Consider the following 16,355-nt stretch of genomic DNA (forward strand, 5'->3'; position numbering starts at 1 on the left):
TAGAAACATGCAGTCCACTTGAGGTTTTTTTGTACCGATGCCAGTTTGTACACAAACCAAACAACAGGGCAGATTCATTTTGACTGATTGTGGGTGTCCAAGGTACACACAATAACAACCGTCAGAGTGCTGATGGAAAGGTTTATCACTGTGACCAGAGCTCAAAGAAACCTCAAACCCTCAATTTAAACACAGCGTGAGACGACTGAACCAGAGCCAGCAGACCAAAAATCAGACTGCACAGTGACAGGGGTTCTAGATTTATGGACAAAAATGAACATTTTTACAAATGCAACAATTAGTCTATTTGACATAAAGTAAAATCAATTGAAACATTTTTTTATCATTTAATTGTTTTAGTAAGTTTTCGGTAAAAAAAAATGGTGTCTGTAAGCCTTTATTTGAATATATGTTGTGCTCTTTTTGTATATATGTTGTACTTTATATGTTTTCTGTGACCTAAAAAATGTGTCAAAATAGACAATTGTTTGTTTTTTGCTCGTGGGGAATGTGACTGAGTTGTTTACTCACAGCCACTCCTCTATTTAAGATTGCTTTCTCGTCTGAAACAAATGTTTGCCTGATGAAGGTCTAGTACCAAAACGTTAAAAAATAAAGTGATATTGCAAGTTTGACAGTGTGTGGGAGTCCTTTTGCAGCTTTTTGGTCGATCCGTCCCTCCCTAACGCACCTGTCTCATCTGATAGATGTGAGAAAAGTTCTTTTGTTTAAGTAATTTTTCAAGCAAAAGTGCCAAATAAGAGTTCAGGAGCAGCTCTGTTCATCACCAATGGGGACTTAATGACTAAATGATAGCTTAGGATGTGTTCATGTGTATTTATGACCTGTCCTGAACTTCTCCACAGGCTGAAGGCAGCCGACCCCGACCTGGCCCTCCCAGTGACCCAAGCAGCAGATGGCCCCATGTGGACGACCCCACCACCAGACAGCCCCAGCTGGACGACTGCGAGCGGATGGGGACTCTGTTTGGGATGCTCAACAAGTGTCTGCGGGGGATGGGCTTCAGCCAGATGTACTTTGGGGACAAGATAGTGGAGCCGGTGGTGATCGTGTTCTTCTGGCTGCTGCTCTGGTTCCTGGGGATCCAGGCGCTGGGCCTGGTGGGAACTCTGTGCATCATCATCATCTACATCCAGAAGTAATGAGAGCGGACGGCCAGAGCGGAGCCTGCTGTTTTTTCTTTGTTTATTGCTTCCGTACACGGGACTCATTTCATGCTGATGGTTGTTTGGACTGGAGTCTGCAGTGGATCTGGGGGGGGGGCTGTGGAGAGGGCTGCGCTGTAGTGACGAGGGCTCAGCACGTCTCTAAAGATGGTTTGTTCGGTCATTCTACAGGATTATCAATGTGGAGCTTTTCCTCTCAGTAACAGGAACGCTTTCGTCCCACTGCCTCTGCTCTTATCTTGATGTAATGGTATGGAATGGCTGATTTAAAGGAATAGCACGGCATTGTGGGAAGTCTTTTATTTCTGTTCTAAGGCCAGGAGTCCCAGCACTCAGGAAACAGAACTCAAAAAGTTTGGAGAGCTTTGCTGGCATACAATATGTGAATGTGGTGTGCAAGTGCAGCTGTGATGTATCTCCAATAATCTATCATAACTAAACAGAATGTAAAGCTGACAGTACACGTTATGTTCTTCTGAAACCTTTTAACTGTAAAATGTTTACTTTGAGATGATTCTGGGGATGCACAACATATTAATGGCTGATTATGAGAACATTTTTGTTTTCCAGTGATGGAATTTAAGCTGGTAATTACATTGAGTAATGGATAGATGTTTTGTAGTAGCTGTGAAGAGGGATGCACCTGTGAGATGTTGTCTGGGATTGTTTCTAAATAAGTAAGTGGTCCTTCCTCTCTAATAGGCTTGAGTGGTATGTAATATTTCATACCTTCCTGAAATTTTATCTGGGTATATGGTATATTACGGTTTAAGTGTGCTGCGCGAAATCCCTCAGACAGCGAGTGTCACTCTTAATTTCAGCTTTTCATACTAATAAATACTCAATAGAGACACACAAAATTTACAGAAAGTCATATTCTCACACCTAAATGCTTTAAATTTAACTTTCTCTCAGTCACTGAAGACTGGCGAGGCTTAATTTCCTCATTAACTCATCATCAGCCACAATTCATTCAAACTCGACAGAAACAAAACAGAACCGCCTTGGTTAATCTTTGTAGTAATTTAGTTAGTAAGTCCACTGTTCCAACAATCATCAGCTTCGGCTGAAAATCCTTAATTCACCAAGTTCGATGTAACAAAACATGCTGTTATTCCCCACCGTCTCTCCGCCTGCTGGCAGCCAGCTGTTTACAGTCCTGTAACTTCTCCCTCCACCACTAGGTGTCACATGTCTTTCAGCTCTGCTGCCTGTTCCACCAGTAGAGACTGGAGACTGAGCTCTGGTGATGCATGCTGTGCACTACATACAATGAGTTTAACAGAAAGAGGAGCACATGTATATATGATGTTTTTGAAAAACACACTATCAGAATTTCTAAATACTAGTACTGTATGATTTGGCAGTACAATACCAGTGTTCCATGATTTGTTTTGAGGGGTTTTTTTCCATAAAGTTTTTAAGTTTGAATGAGTTCAGCAGGACATTGAAAGTGACACTCATGTTATATAGTAAACAAGCTAACAGCGCTAATGACGGATTGCAAATATCACAACAGATATCAAACAAAAATGAAGAGACTATTTTTTATTAAGTGACTGTGAGCTGTTAATTCACCACTCGCGGTGCGGCCTCTCTCTCCCCCTGTGCTGCTGCCTGCATGACCACGACTGCTTGTGCCAAAGAGTAGTGTGAAAGTCAAGAGCGCTCACTTTGTAGCAAAATCTGGGGACCAAGATGTCTCCAAAACACACTGCACAGCAGACTGACAAGCAAACACAACACAAACAAACTAAAAAAACACTGCTCAACCTGAAGCAATCTTAGGCGATTGAAGAGTCTCCGACTGATGATTCAAATCTCCAACTTTCAAGTGGCAGCCCTACTAAACACCCTGGTACACTTCAGCTTTAGTCACTCTTGAGCTTTCCCTCCTCTGCTCTCGGTTTCTTGGTGCCTGTGCTCGGTTAACCTCCTCCCTCTGTGTATCAAACAGATGATTATCAGCTATTGCTATCAGTCCTGAAATTGCACATAAGCGCATGTCTAGTACATGGAGGTGGAAACCCTCTCTGACAGGAATGTGAAGGATTTCTCACATTCATGGGAAGGTCTGCTAGCTCTCAATGAAACTTAATGTGTTCAGCAGAGACAGAGGAGGTCTTGCGAAGAGACAAAACTTTTCTTCCAGTGTGTCTGCTGCTGTTGCAGAGCTGCAGTGTTACTCCCCACATGGCCATTTACACTATACCTTACACTTTATACTATACCTTAACACTGACTATGTTTACATGCAGCCATGTATACTTAGAAAAACGCGCCCTGCTTGTCAGTTTGCTTCTGTGCATCAAAACAGGATTTTGTCAATCTTTTTTAACCTGACTTGTTAGACGGTGTGAATGCAGCCTCCCTCTTTATTCTTTCAGCTACTATCTTTAAAAGTTAAGTGTTGTGATATGCACATTTCTAAAAACCTGCTGATATCTAAGTCTTTAAAAAATGTCTTCAGCAGGTGTTTCTTCTTCCAAACGGAAATGTGGGTATTTCTTCTGGGCATGCATCTCTACCACAGCCTTCAAAATATTAGTGAGCTGGTTTCTGTACAACATATCCATGACAACGCACAGAGCTGACCATAAACAGACAAGAGGCCGCCTGTCACAAATTGCAGTAAAAGCCCCGGCTGAGAGGCGTAATTGCTAATTGAGAATATCCAAACAGATTATGCAGTTTACATGTCCTGTAACAAAGTCAGAATATTGTCCTAATCATAATAGAATATTAGTGTGCATGGAGACGTAGTCACTGCTGCTGAAGAAGTCTCCACTGCAGTGTTCAGCCGAGTAGCTGGCATCACAGTTTGTTTATGTGTAGAGCGACTGATAGAATAACCTTATTATCATATCAGAGCAGATCTTGTTTGTGGATTTTGGTTGTTTTGTGAAATGTTGTGAATTTGAAGTCTGCTTAACATCAGAGTTACACTGTTGTCTGCAACTATGGGAGCATAACACGGGATGCCTCTTTTTAATTATCATATCTGACTGTAATCATACTCCCAAGTCCTGAGATTTATATATCTTATGAAAGCCTTCTCAGGCTGTATTTGTTAGTTGTTAACCATTTGTAACCCAAGCAAATTGGTTTGATTTCTCTCTGAAACATGGGGAGAAGGCAATGAGCAACTTAACAAAACATGGCCCAAAAAAAATAGTAAGATATTTGTAAACAATAACGAGAAAATTACCTAAAAATATATGTATATATGTAGTTTTTTTTACTAATTTTCGGGGCATTTGTTTGTCACCTTTAACTAATTTCTTGCAATATGCAAGATATTTTTTGTAAAGTTGCGGCCTGCCTTTTCTCCTGTGTTTTGAAAGAAATCATACCAGTTTGCTCGAGTTTTAAAGGGTAAAATAGGTCATGGAAGTCATCTGAAGGCAGTACAAGAAAACCAGTGTTGATCCAGGTTTCAAATGGTTAAATTAGCAACTGAGACTGAAATGCAAAGTAGAGAAGACCAGCCCTGTCCTCTGTCAGTCACCCACAAATGCTACTTTTTCTGTTAACCATTTCCATTCACTGGCATCGTTTTCACAAGACTCTCAATACCCCAGGATGATAAAGGCAAAAAAAGATGTTAGAAATATTTGCAAACTTGTTTAAAATAAAAACAGGGTTACCACATATCCTTAAAAGTCATAAAAGGCATTGAATTCATCAATCTAAAAATAAGGCCTGAATTGGTATTAAAATGTCTTAATTCAAGTGTTAGAAAAAAACAAAAGACTTGGAGACATTGCTTGTTAAAATATCAATAATCACTAATTTTCAAAAGAATAATGTCTGTCTATGTCTGTCTGTAGCATCATCTAACATCATTTAAACCTCCAAAACCTTAGATAATTGGTTTGATTTTTTTCAAAAACATGGCTAAAATGGCAATAAGCAAATAAGCAAGAAATGTTCTGAGAATTGCAAAAGAAAAAAACGTAGGGGAAATAAAATAACCTGAAATGTGTTTAAAGAGAGAGAGAGAAATTATTAGATAATATATTTATATAATATAATAATTTATTAAACCATTTTGTCTTTATATTCATTAATTATTATTTTATTTATATTATATAATTTATTTTTGGGGGTATTTTGGTTTTGTTCTGTTTGTTTACCTTTTTTTGTTTGTACTTTTTTTTGTGTGCTTAATATCAGGTAATTGTTTTGTAACTTTTTCTCATGTTTTTGAAAGAAATCAAGCCAATTCGCTCAGGTTTCTAGGGGTTAACGATCTGTTGAAGAACACTCCCTCAGCCACCACAAAGCTTCGCTGGTGATGAGCGGCGCCTGGTTTCCTCCCGACGTGACGCCAATCAGTTCAATGTGGGTAAATTTGGACAGAAATTCTAGAATCCTGTGTTTCTTTTGTCATGGGGTATTGAGTATAGACTGATGGGGGTCTGAATGTTCACCTTTACCATATTTTAAAAAAACAACATTTGCATCATTTTCATTGTTTCCCACAGAAACAGTTTGATTTAATACAAAGCATCTAAATGTGGGGTCATTCTCAGGAGAACTGGCTGATGAGGAAAACAAGCAAACAACAAGCAAAAAAACGATTGCAGTAACTCATCTCACACCTCAGTATCTAACAGTATGGGAGTATCTTAAGGTTTATTTTTCTTTAACATTTTAAGTTTTTTTGTAGTCTCAGGTCCTTTTTACAGCTGTGTTCGTTTGATGATGTGAATGTGCTGCAGATGTCCAGTTTAACTGACCGCACACTGTTGTACACGAGCTCAACTGTAGTCGTCACACTGATTTCAAAGTTTACTACTGAGTGTCAAAGTTTAGGACAAACGTGACTGACGGTATGTCCACCGCTGACTTCCTGAAACGTTCTTGTTTTCACACAAACTGTAATGATTTTAAATGATTGTTTCTAAGGTGTTTGCACTGACCTGTGAAAGAAATATTGAAAATGTGCTGCAAAGTCTGTGATTAAAGCAAGCGTTCCTAAAAATCTTCTGTTGCTGTCACTGCTCTGTGAGGCTGGATTTACTTGCTTTAAGATAAATTTGTTGACATTGTGATGATCAGCAGGTGATGTTCACCATGTTCACCAGCGAAGTTCAGCAGGCAAACATTTGCTAGTTCAGCTGAGGCTGATGGGAATGTCATTCATTTTGTTGGTCCTTGTTCTGAAATCAAATGACGGATGAGAAGTCAGAGGATCACAGAGATCAGGGGTGTTTCTAGGATTTAAGGTCACTGGGGCCTTAGCCCAACCTCTGTATGGGGGGGGGGATCTTCCTTTTTGATGAACAGGCTCAATTTTGATGCTTTTTTATGCACACTGACTCTTTATTCATGCTGGAATTAGTTTTAGCTTTAATTATGAATTGTTATGTTAAATATTAGTAGTAATTAGGTATTGTATATCTATATTGTAGTGATTAATTCAATTACATTTTGGCTTCCTTTTTTATTTAGTTTTTAACAATATTTTTTCTTCTAAAATGTATGGGGATTTTTTTTCCCCCAGACCCGTAGGGCCTTATAAATAAAATTAAGCAATTTGAAATGACCAGAAAGTGTAAAAACAGAAATCATCATTGGAGTTTCCAATTTCCAACGGTCGTTGAACACATCAGGGGGGAGGAACACTTTATACATTTTCAGAAGTCACCCAGGAAGCCTCAAGGGAAGCCACCCTCTCTGATGAATAAACAACAGTCCCTTAGACCCTTAGGTATTTATATATATATATAAATAGTGGTGTCATGAGCGGTTTCATGACAGTCATTGAGGAGAGATTCATTTTCACTTCCTGTGGTTGCAGCCAAGACACTGACTGCTGTCTAGCTGAAAGTAATCAGCTGTTAGCTGTGAGGGAGCTGAAGGGAGTCAGTGCATGCAGAAGTTGAGTTTTTAGTTCTAATACCCAGGAGAGTAAAGTAAAGTTTTGATTGCCATAACTGTTTTTATTGTGTTTAACTTCTGTCTCAAAGAAGTACTTTTTAAAGAAGACTGAACACACTGAGTTGAAGTTGGAAAGCAACATTTGATTGTCTTCATGTGCTGCACCCACATCTCCAAAGCTCCAGGATGACTGTATTTACAAGCAGGTTAGACGAGTCCTCTGCTTCACTCTGCTGGATAAAGGAACTCTGCAGCACTGACTGATGGATCAAATGGACGTGTTCACATCTGGTAATGCTTGCTTTGCATACTGGATGGAAGCGGCTTAGATTTGCATGAGGAAATAAAATGACCACAATGACATGAGTGTGTTTTTACCCCTGCGGGTACAGACTGTTTGTGTGACTGACAGCAGGTGTTTATTTAAGATGTGTACGGGTGAGTCATAAATACTTTGAGCTCATGCATACAGGTTATCAGAGCACACAGAATTATACAGGCTGCTACGTTCAACGTAAAGCATGCGTTTGTAATTACAGTTTGTGTAAAAACACTGATATTTACAAGCTTACACATATTTACAATAATATACACATACAGAACATTAGCAGCTTAAAGTCAACAAACTGCAGCTCTGTGAGGGATCACAGCCTCAGGATCCAGAGAGGACAAAACCTACATCACATGAGCACTAAAATATCAGACAGCTTCTTGATGTAGTAATCAGTGATAGAATGATGTAAAACACACAACAGTGACACCATTTACATGTGTTCTCTGAGTTTGTGCCTTTTATAAATAATCATGTGTGTTAATAGGAAAACATCCATCTTTGGCAACCCTGGAAAAATCAACAGAGTTGTAACAGCTACTGCAGCTCTGGAGAGACTTCCAAAATCAACCAAACAACAAAAATATTCTGTACACCGCACCAAAAAATAGTGAAAACGTCACAACAGCTGGTGATGTTTTCACCTTGTGAGTCTGTATGTCTCACCATGGCAACATGTGGTCCTTGTGACACCAACTGTGGCGAGAACTACCACAGATGTTTTTTATGTATTTGGCCAGCTGTTTATGTGTCAGTCTGTGGGCAAATGTTTGTCAATGTGAAAACGTTGTGACGGTGCAAGATGCAGCCATGAAACGTTACACGTGTGTAGTTGAGATCGAAATGAAGGTCAAAAAATAATAAAAATAAAACAAACAACTAACACAAGGTGACATTAATACAGACAAGCAAATTACATCAAAAATTGTTTTGAACAAGTCAAGCAATCTAATGTTTGTCCAAGCTACAACCCTGATTAAGAAACGGCTGCACCGTGTTCACTGGGTTAAAAATCTATCTTAAAAATCAGACTATTTTTTCATTGTTAGAAGAATCTTGTAAGACTGAAAGTACCAGGGCTTTCTTTGAGGAAGCAGGATGCTCCTCTCAGTGACTGTAACAGTAATATATGAGCGGCACAAACCGGAGCTAACAGTCAGCTGTCTGTATGTGATGTGATGCACTCGTTATTCAGACATCCTGTTAATCTCTCCACCACATCATCAACTTTCATTCACAACATTTACTGTATTTACAAGATTTACAAGATGGGCGAAAATGCCAAAAAAAAAAGAAAAAAATCATCACACTGAATTAACGTGAAATAAATACAAGAGTGGCACATAAAACGTAAAAAGTGATTTCAGGAACGAGTTAAAATACTAAACACTGTCAAACGTCGGGAGATTTGCTCTGTTCTGGATCACTCCAGATCAAATCCTTAGTACGCTGCAGGGATGAGGTTATTCTGTAGGCCAACGTGGAAGTTAGCATCACCATGGTAACCCCGACAAGTAGCCAATTTGAGTCTTCCATTGGATTTTGAATCACAATAGAAAATAAGCTCTGTGGGAAACAAAAGTTTATGATACTTTCAAGTTTTGTTCAGCGAGATAATTGCACAAATGACCAACACTTTGAGCATTTTTGAGGCCTAAATCACCACATGTGAAAAGTTAAGTTAAGTTTAGCTCTAAAACTACACCACAGTCACTGACTTAACATCGCCACCACGACAAGACTGTGAAGCGTGTTTGGTGTGCAACAGGTCTTGCATGAAGCGTTAAACTTTTTTTGTTTCATTCTCATGACAACAGCATTTTGGCGGCCTGAAAGTGCAAACTTTTGAAACTGGGTTCCAGATTGTAATCTTTAGAAACTGCCACCCATTCTGTTGCTTTGTGAACTGGCAATGCGCAGATCCTGTGAGAACAGGGGTGTCACGGCCGCACTTCACACAGGCGCGTGTCATTTTTCTACAGTGTTATCACAAAGTTACAACTGCTAGCCTGGCATGCATATTACAGCGTCTGCTGATATTTTTGTGGATCTGTGTTCACGACGATCATTTCCACAGTTTTATCATATGAATGTGGATTTCTTTATTTAAACACAAAGACTTTCAGACAGACTTTCCGTTTTTAGTATGGCCGTTCTCGTCTTAACGTGGCCTTAGCCAATCATTAGTGTCCACCTTTTTAAAGACACATAAAGCTTCAGAGAGGACAGTGGGGTATGTACTGACATATTTTAAGTAGTAGAGCAAAACATGAAAGTCTCTTCAGCTTGTGTTTAACCACAGACCTTTTTTTGTGCCTCTAACCGAAAACCTATTCAACTGACTTCATGACGAGGCAAACAGGAGTGCTGAAATACGAACTCATTTCCTGGGTTTAGGCCTCATTCCTGCTCCTGTGGTAACTCATCATTGGCTTTTGTCATTAGTGTTATGGATTCTATGAAAATAGATTTTTTTTTAAAGTTAAAAGGTGAATTCACTCTGAATGAACAGAATCATAAGCTGCGAGCATGCTAACATGAAATGCTGTAACATGAGCACTCAGTGAGCAGTTGTCAGTGTGGGCTGTGAGGAGTCATGTTACCCTGGGAACATTTGCATGTTTAACTACTGAAATAAGTTTGCACAGCTGAGTGAACCGATGTGGAAACAGATCAGAGACCAGCTGTCCTGCTCAGAGAACATTAACGATAGGAAACCTAGAGAGCTTATTCCTTATTCGCAAACTTTTACTTAACGCACACCTTTTGGAGTCATTCTTGATCATGACATAGTTTTAAATAACAATCCCAGCCACGTGATGTCATTACTTTATGGTCATTGACTGGTTGAGCCAGTTTGATCACGTTAGCTCAGAATACTGAGGGACACACTGCTGTCAGTCCAAAGTTTGGACCGCAGCTAATGTGTGAAACCGTCTCTGTCTCTGTCTGTCAGTGTCCGTTGCCGCCCTCAGACAGGATGCGGCTGGGCTCCGTGAACTTGGCCGTGGCGATGTAGAACAGGGCGGGGCCCGGCACCAGGGCCAACAGCGGCAGGTCCTGCTCCAGCTTGTCCAGTCGGGAGATGGAGATGATGCCGTACGCGTGGAGCAGCCAGTGGCTGAACAGGACCACCAGACGCTTCTTCTTAGCAACCAGGTTCTTAAAAGACTGCACACACAAACAACCACACACACACACACACACACACACACACACACACACACACACACACACACACACACACACACACACACACACACACACACACACACACACACACACACACACACACACACACAGAGAAAACAGGTCAGAATGAATCACACTGGGACAGCAGCTCCTGATAAACACACTCAACGTGCAGGTATTCTGGGATGCTTCTGATTGGACAGCTCACAGTAGCAGTGTAGGGATGTCAGCGGTCACACGTCGGGGAACACGTGGAAGATAATGAGCATGTCATAGTATCATAAAAGCATCTATTTCATTCACCAACAGATGTGGAAGAGTATCTGGTATTTCTGGATGGTTTTCTCTGTAATTTTGCATTTCTCAGTTTGCATGTGAGATTCTACTATTTGGATTCCCATCATGGCGAGTTTAAGAAAAGGAATACATTGAATTACTTTTAAAAAAAGTTACCAATTATTATGCAATTCAGCGTCGTAGAAAAAAAAACATTCTTAAAATCCTACTTCCCATGTCTGAGCATTTTAAAGACTACTGAAAGATTAATTTATGTCAATTTAATACCAGTTGAGGCCATTTTGCATTTTTTAAGGCTTTAGAATGGGATGTCATAAAAGCTCTTGTAGGTGTAATGTGTAGGTGGCCCAATACTTTTGTCCATATAGTGTATGTATGTATATACAGTGTGTTGAGTTTTCCGTCTTCCTATTTCCTATTTCTATGTCTAGTTTTGCATCTTGTGTTTTTACTATTTACGCTGTTCTTTTTGCTGTTTGTCGTGTACATACCTTGCCTTGATATTCCTTTGCTACTCTTATCTTTTCTAGATTACTGAATCAAAAGTCTTTTAAGTCTTAAGGATATGCTTAAACCCTGTGGTTGTTTTGATGACAGTATAGTCCACAAGTTGACCATTTTATGTTCATTTGGACAAAGTGTTGCGTGAGCGTCCATCGTTTTGCCCTCTGGAAGGAGACGTGTTGAATTCTGCTGACAGTGGCATCTCCAGCTGTGCCGACACGACTGCTGGCATGACTGGCGAGCAGCTAGCTAGCGTGCTAACGAGAACATGGCGTAAGAACTGTGCGCAGAGCCCTTTGACCTTCTTGCAAAAGTGATGGAGGCAGTAATGAAATCCCTTTTTAGATCACAAAAAATACCAGACCCACTAGTTCCACATGTTTAAATAAAAGCATGAAGACAGTAATAGTTTAATTTTCCACACATTAGACAGACGCAGTGCACTGAGGGTTGTTACCTGGATTTCAGAGGCCGACATGTAAACAGCCAGTGTGACCAGAGACAGGACCAGGATGATGTAGGGGAACGCGTAGTCTGAAACACACAAACTGTCACTCACAGCTGCACAGCTCAAACTTAACTATTGTGCATTTTTATTTATTAAACTTTAGAAGCAGGGTCACTCCATGCTAACTCAGCCAAAATCTACAACTTTTCCCAGTTCATGTCATGGATTTTCTTAAAAGAAATATGTTGAAATTTCTATTAAATTCATGGGACATTGCAAAATTCTTTTAAGTTACGAATTTTTGAAGTTTGGCCCTCTGAGCTAAATTTCAGAATTTTTGTGATAGTTATTAAAGTAGTAACAGGAAGTCATTTTTAACCAGAACGAAGAATCTGTCATTTTCAAAAGTTCATATCTCTGCTAGTTTTCACTTTCTTGCACGTTTCTTGCATGATGTGTATGAATATACTTCTGTCACGTGTAGAAGCTGACATGGAATGACTCAGCAGTATAAAGAGACCTCAGCAGCACAGCGTCAGCACTCACAGAGCAGCCCTCCTCCCACAGCCTGCAGCACCGTCAGGATGGGGAAGAAGTACAGAGCGGCGTAGATGCTCTTGAAGCGATCTGATTTGCCCAGACCGCACGCGATCTTCTTCACCAGCAGAGGGCGCAGCAGCATCATCAGCACCAGGCAGAACGCGTAGTAGATCAACACAATGGTGTAGCTGAGGAGGAGGCAAACAAGATAAGAGGAAATTCACAACAATCACAACAACCTGGAGGGCACATGATGACATTACATTACATCCAAAAATTGCAAAAAAAAAAAAACATAAACACAAAAGTCTCCCTAAATCTTTATCATTCTATGATTTGTCCTTTCATTAGTTATTGCAACATCGCCTGAGCCAGCACTCACCAAATTTAACTGCAACAGATACTCAAAGAAGTCATACATGACCTCTGTTTCACAAAACTTCTTACTCAATATTTATCAAATCATAAACATCCAAGCTGCTTAGTTTGAGCATGGTTCTTTAAATAGAACATTTGCCCCCCTTTTTCATGATCTCTCTATTGCTAACAATCAATTTCATAATTACTCCACCTGAAAAAGCATTTGCACCCCCCCACCCCCAAATCACAAATCACTTCATCCCAATTTAGTGTCATAAACAGAGGTTCCAAGACATGGAATTAATTTCCTCCTCATCTTATTAAACTTTCTCCTTTATCGTTTAAAAAAATCTGTGAGAAATATCCTACTACAAATTAAATCAGTACTAGACTGAAAAGAATAAGCGTCCTCCTGCATGTAGTCCGTACTCACAGAGGGTAGACGGCCTCCTGGGTGCAGTGTAAGGTGTTGACGTAGTCCGGGCTGGGGTTGTAGAGCATGGTGTACCAGTCTGACAGCATTTGGACTCGACACGAGTGGATACTGAGCTTCCCCACGGGCTCTGTGACCAGCAGGGTGACCACGGCCGACACGCTGCACTCCAGCATGGCTGTGATGTGCTGCAGCAGAGCGCTGGAGCTGAACACACAACAACACAACTTCAAACCACACAAAGACCAGGCATTTTGGGTGTCTGTGACTTTTCAAATGAAATCAAAAGGGGAAAATGTGGCGTTCGCAGTGAAGCCACTGTCAGATAAAATCGATTTATTCTCGTGAATTTAAACTTTCGACACCTGGAGCGACATCTTTTTCTCGTGCTGTTTTCAGACACCTTTCACAAGTATTTAAACCTTTCAACCTCAAGCACATTGGTTCTATTTTGTTCAATAACATGGTAAAAAGACGATGAGCAACATGGTCAGAAATTGCAAGTAATTAATATATTTAGACAATTATTTTTAAAAAGCCAGGGCAAAATTTCTGGGGAAAAAAGAAGAAAGCCAGGGAAAAAAATATTATTATCATAATTAAGTATTCAAAATATTTTAAAGCACTTTTTCCTAGCTCATTTCCTTTTTTGTTTTTTAATGCTTTTTTCTATTTGATTTTTTTTCTTCTGGTTTGTGTTTTTTATGTTTTGTTGTCATTTCTTTTTATTTTCAGGCATTTTTCTTGTACTTTTTACCAGTTTCTCATTACTTTTGGGCCATTTCTATTTTCATAGCTTATTGCCTTCTTCCCATGTACTGAAAGAAATCCAAGCCATTTTGCTCAGGTTTCAAAAGATTAATTGAAAAAACTCCTATGTGCTCAGATAGTGACTGGCCATATCAGAGATTTGAGTTTTGATTGGTATCAAGTGTCTGGTTTCAGGGGAACTGAGCTGGCTTTTATTTCCAGCCCTGTATAACACAAGGACTAACCTACCTTAGAACTACTGCAAGCATTCAGTTTAAACTGGGGTCTTATTACACTCTGTTGAAGCGCTTTCTGTGATAATGACTGGGTTGTTCATTAAGTTGTGAAAGCAGAGAGAAAGAGTGTGTGTGTAATTGTGTGTATCCTCACCTTTTTTTCCCAGAGTACCACTCGATGAAGAACCAGTGCAGCACCAGAGGTAACATGGCCATGAAGCCCAGATAGAGCCAGTCGTAGAGCTCAGGGGACTCAAGGCAGCGCTCACACACATACTGCTGGTTGACCCGCTCTCCACGAGGACACACCTGGCAGGAAACACACACACACACACACACACACACACACACACACACACACACACGGCTATGAGTGGAAACAACCTACAAACACTCACTGCAAGCCCAACAGCCACATTTCAAGTCAAGTAAATGTCATGTGGATTTCATGTTTGCCTCGGAGGGCTCTACAGCATACGACATCCCTCACATCAACTCAGAAAAAACTCCCCAAAAAAGCCCTACAATGGGTGAAAAATGGTAGAAACCTCAGGAAGAGCAACTGAGGAGGGATCCCTCTTCCAGGACGGACAAACGTGTGAGAAAAAGAGTCCTCTTTTCCCTCATTCCCTCCTTTCTCTCTCTAATCCAACTCAGGATCTAATCTACATCATTACAATGCATTTCACTGTGAGAACTGTGATAAGTTTAGTTTCTATGGCTCTTATGTATTCTTGGATACCTAGGAGGATATTTTTTTCTCAGTTTCTGAGAAAAAAATATCACATGCAGTCCGACTCTCCCTCGAGCTCCCCTTTCAGACTAATACAGTGATATTGATGAGGCAAGGTGTCTGCACAGATGGATGACAGGCAATCTCACACACATTTCCACCAACAGTCAGACACAAATCTGATGGTGAGTACTCACACCACACTCTCCCTCCACTGTTCTGTTGACCATTATCCTGCCACAGTACAGGCCGGGACATGTAGAGCTCATGGCCACAGCTGCAAGGACACAAAACACCACAACAGCAGTCAACACTGGTATACAACAGGTTGGCAGTGTTACATAAATACACTCTTTTCCATAATGAAGCTGGGTACACCAGAAGTATCAGAGACAGTATGATCATTAGTGGAATTGATCTGATTAGTATTTTCTGGTAACATTAACTACTATATAGCTCATCACTATGCACTGTAGCAGGGAACCTTTGGAAGTCCTTTCTTCCAATGGCAATAAGATTTTTGAATTCCTCGCACTTTACTAAGCTAATTTGCACAGGAATGAATCTTATGATGCACTTTATTCTCTGACTCTTTTTTTTTTACTGTTGAGTTTTTCTTCTATTGACCGTCTGTTCTCTGATTTGTATTTTCTGTTATTAGGTTTTAGTCCTTTAGTGTTTTCTAGGCCTGTGTTTTTTTATGTATTTTTTGTTTTTATCTGTTTTTACTGTTGTTTTTACCTTGTTTTTATTGTTTTGCTTTGTAATTATTATTATTTTCTACTGTGAGCTGCTTTGCGCTTTAATTTCCTTCGGGAATAACAAAATTGATCGAATCTAATCTAAGATATAAAAATGTTTGTTCCCTATCTTTGCAGTACACTCTGTATTTAAAGGCAATTTGACAGTGGATTTTATATTTACCTGTCAGAGAAAACACACGCACACAGCTTCTAATAATAAATACTGTTGGGGGAAATACTGACGTTAGACAGTTAACGTTACCATGCATACAGCTTTCTGGTGAGAAGCGTAACGTTAACGGTAGCTCGTGACCAACAAAAGACACCACGATAACAGAACAAAGTTTCCGCTACTAGCTCAAATACGACTGTCACTGGTCGGCGTTAGAGGTGTCATGAACACACTCCTCGGTTTATTTGACCAGAGATACAAAATAAAAATATCTCCTGGTGAATCATTTTGGCTGCTACAGCCAGTGGAATGTTGTTAGCTAGCTAGCTAGTTCACTGCTAACGATAGCAAACATCAGTGTGATGCACCACAAACCGTCTAAACAAGATGACTGTTGTAAGATACAAAATAAAAAATGAACGCAACCTTAACTCACCCATCTTGGGGCCAATAATAGTTCACACAAGCTCTCTCGCCTCAGTGCTACTGTGTTTTCATCTGACAGCTGTTATTCAAACCGGATGCAGATGAAATCGAAGTAGC

General features: G+C 40.1%; 1 protein-coding gene across 1 annotated transcript; it reads right to left on the bottom strand.

The window, feature by feature from the left end:
• Positions 1-7,448: 7,448 nt before the first annotated feature.
• Positions 7,449-16,355, bottom strand: LOC121954029 (jnk1/mapk8 associated membrane protein). Its single transcript, XM_042501338.1, has 7 exons — positions 16,249-16,355; positions 15,095-15,174; positions 14,319-14,473; positions 13,179-13,385; positions 12,392-12,573; positions 11,855-11,931; positions 7,449-10,575 (listed from the first exon to the last, which is right to left on the bottom strand). The coding sequence occupies exons 1-7, from the start codon at positions 16,250-16,252 to the stop codon at positions 10,357-10,359; spliced, it is 924 nt and encodes a 307-aa protein (XP_042357272.1). The 5' UTR covers positions 16,253-16,355; the 3' UTR covers positions 7,449-10,356.

This window comes from Plectropomus leopardus, chromosome 14, assembly GCF_008729295.1.
Source record: "Plectropomus leopardus isolate mb chromosome 14, YSFRI_Pleo_2.0, whole genome shotgun sequence".
NCBI lineage: Eukaryota > Metazoa > Chordata > Actinopteri > Perciformes > Serranidae > Plectropomus > Plectropomus leopardus.

Bases quoted from the DNA above. Each gene is read 5' to 3' on its own strand.
- LOC121954029 (XM_042501338.1), bottom strand. The intron at 13,386-14,318 runs GTGAGGATACAC...TTGTGTGTTCAG, and splicing joins TGGTACTCTGGGAAAAAAAG to CTCCAGCGCTCTGCTGCAGC. The intron at 11,932-12,391 runs GTGAGTGCTGAC...TGTGTGTTTCAG, and splicing joins TGTGGGAGGAGGGCTGCTCT to ACTACGCGTTCCCCTACATC.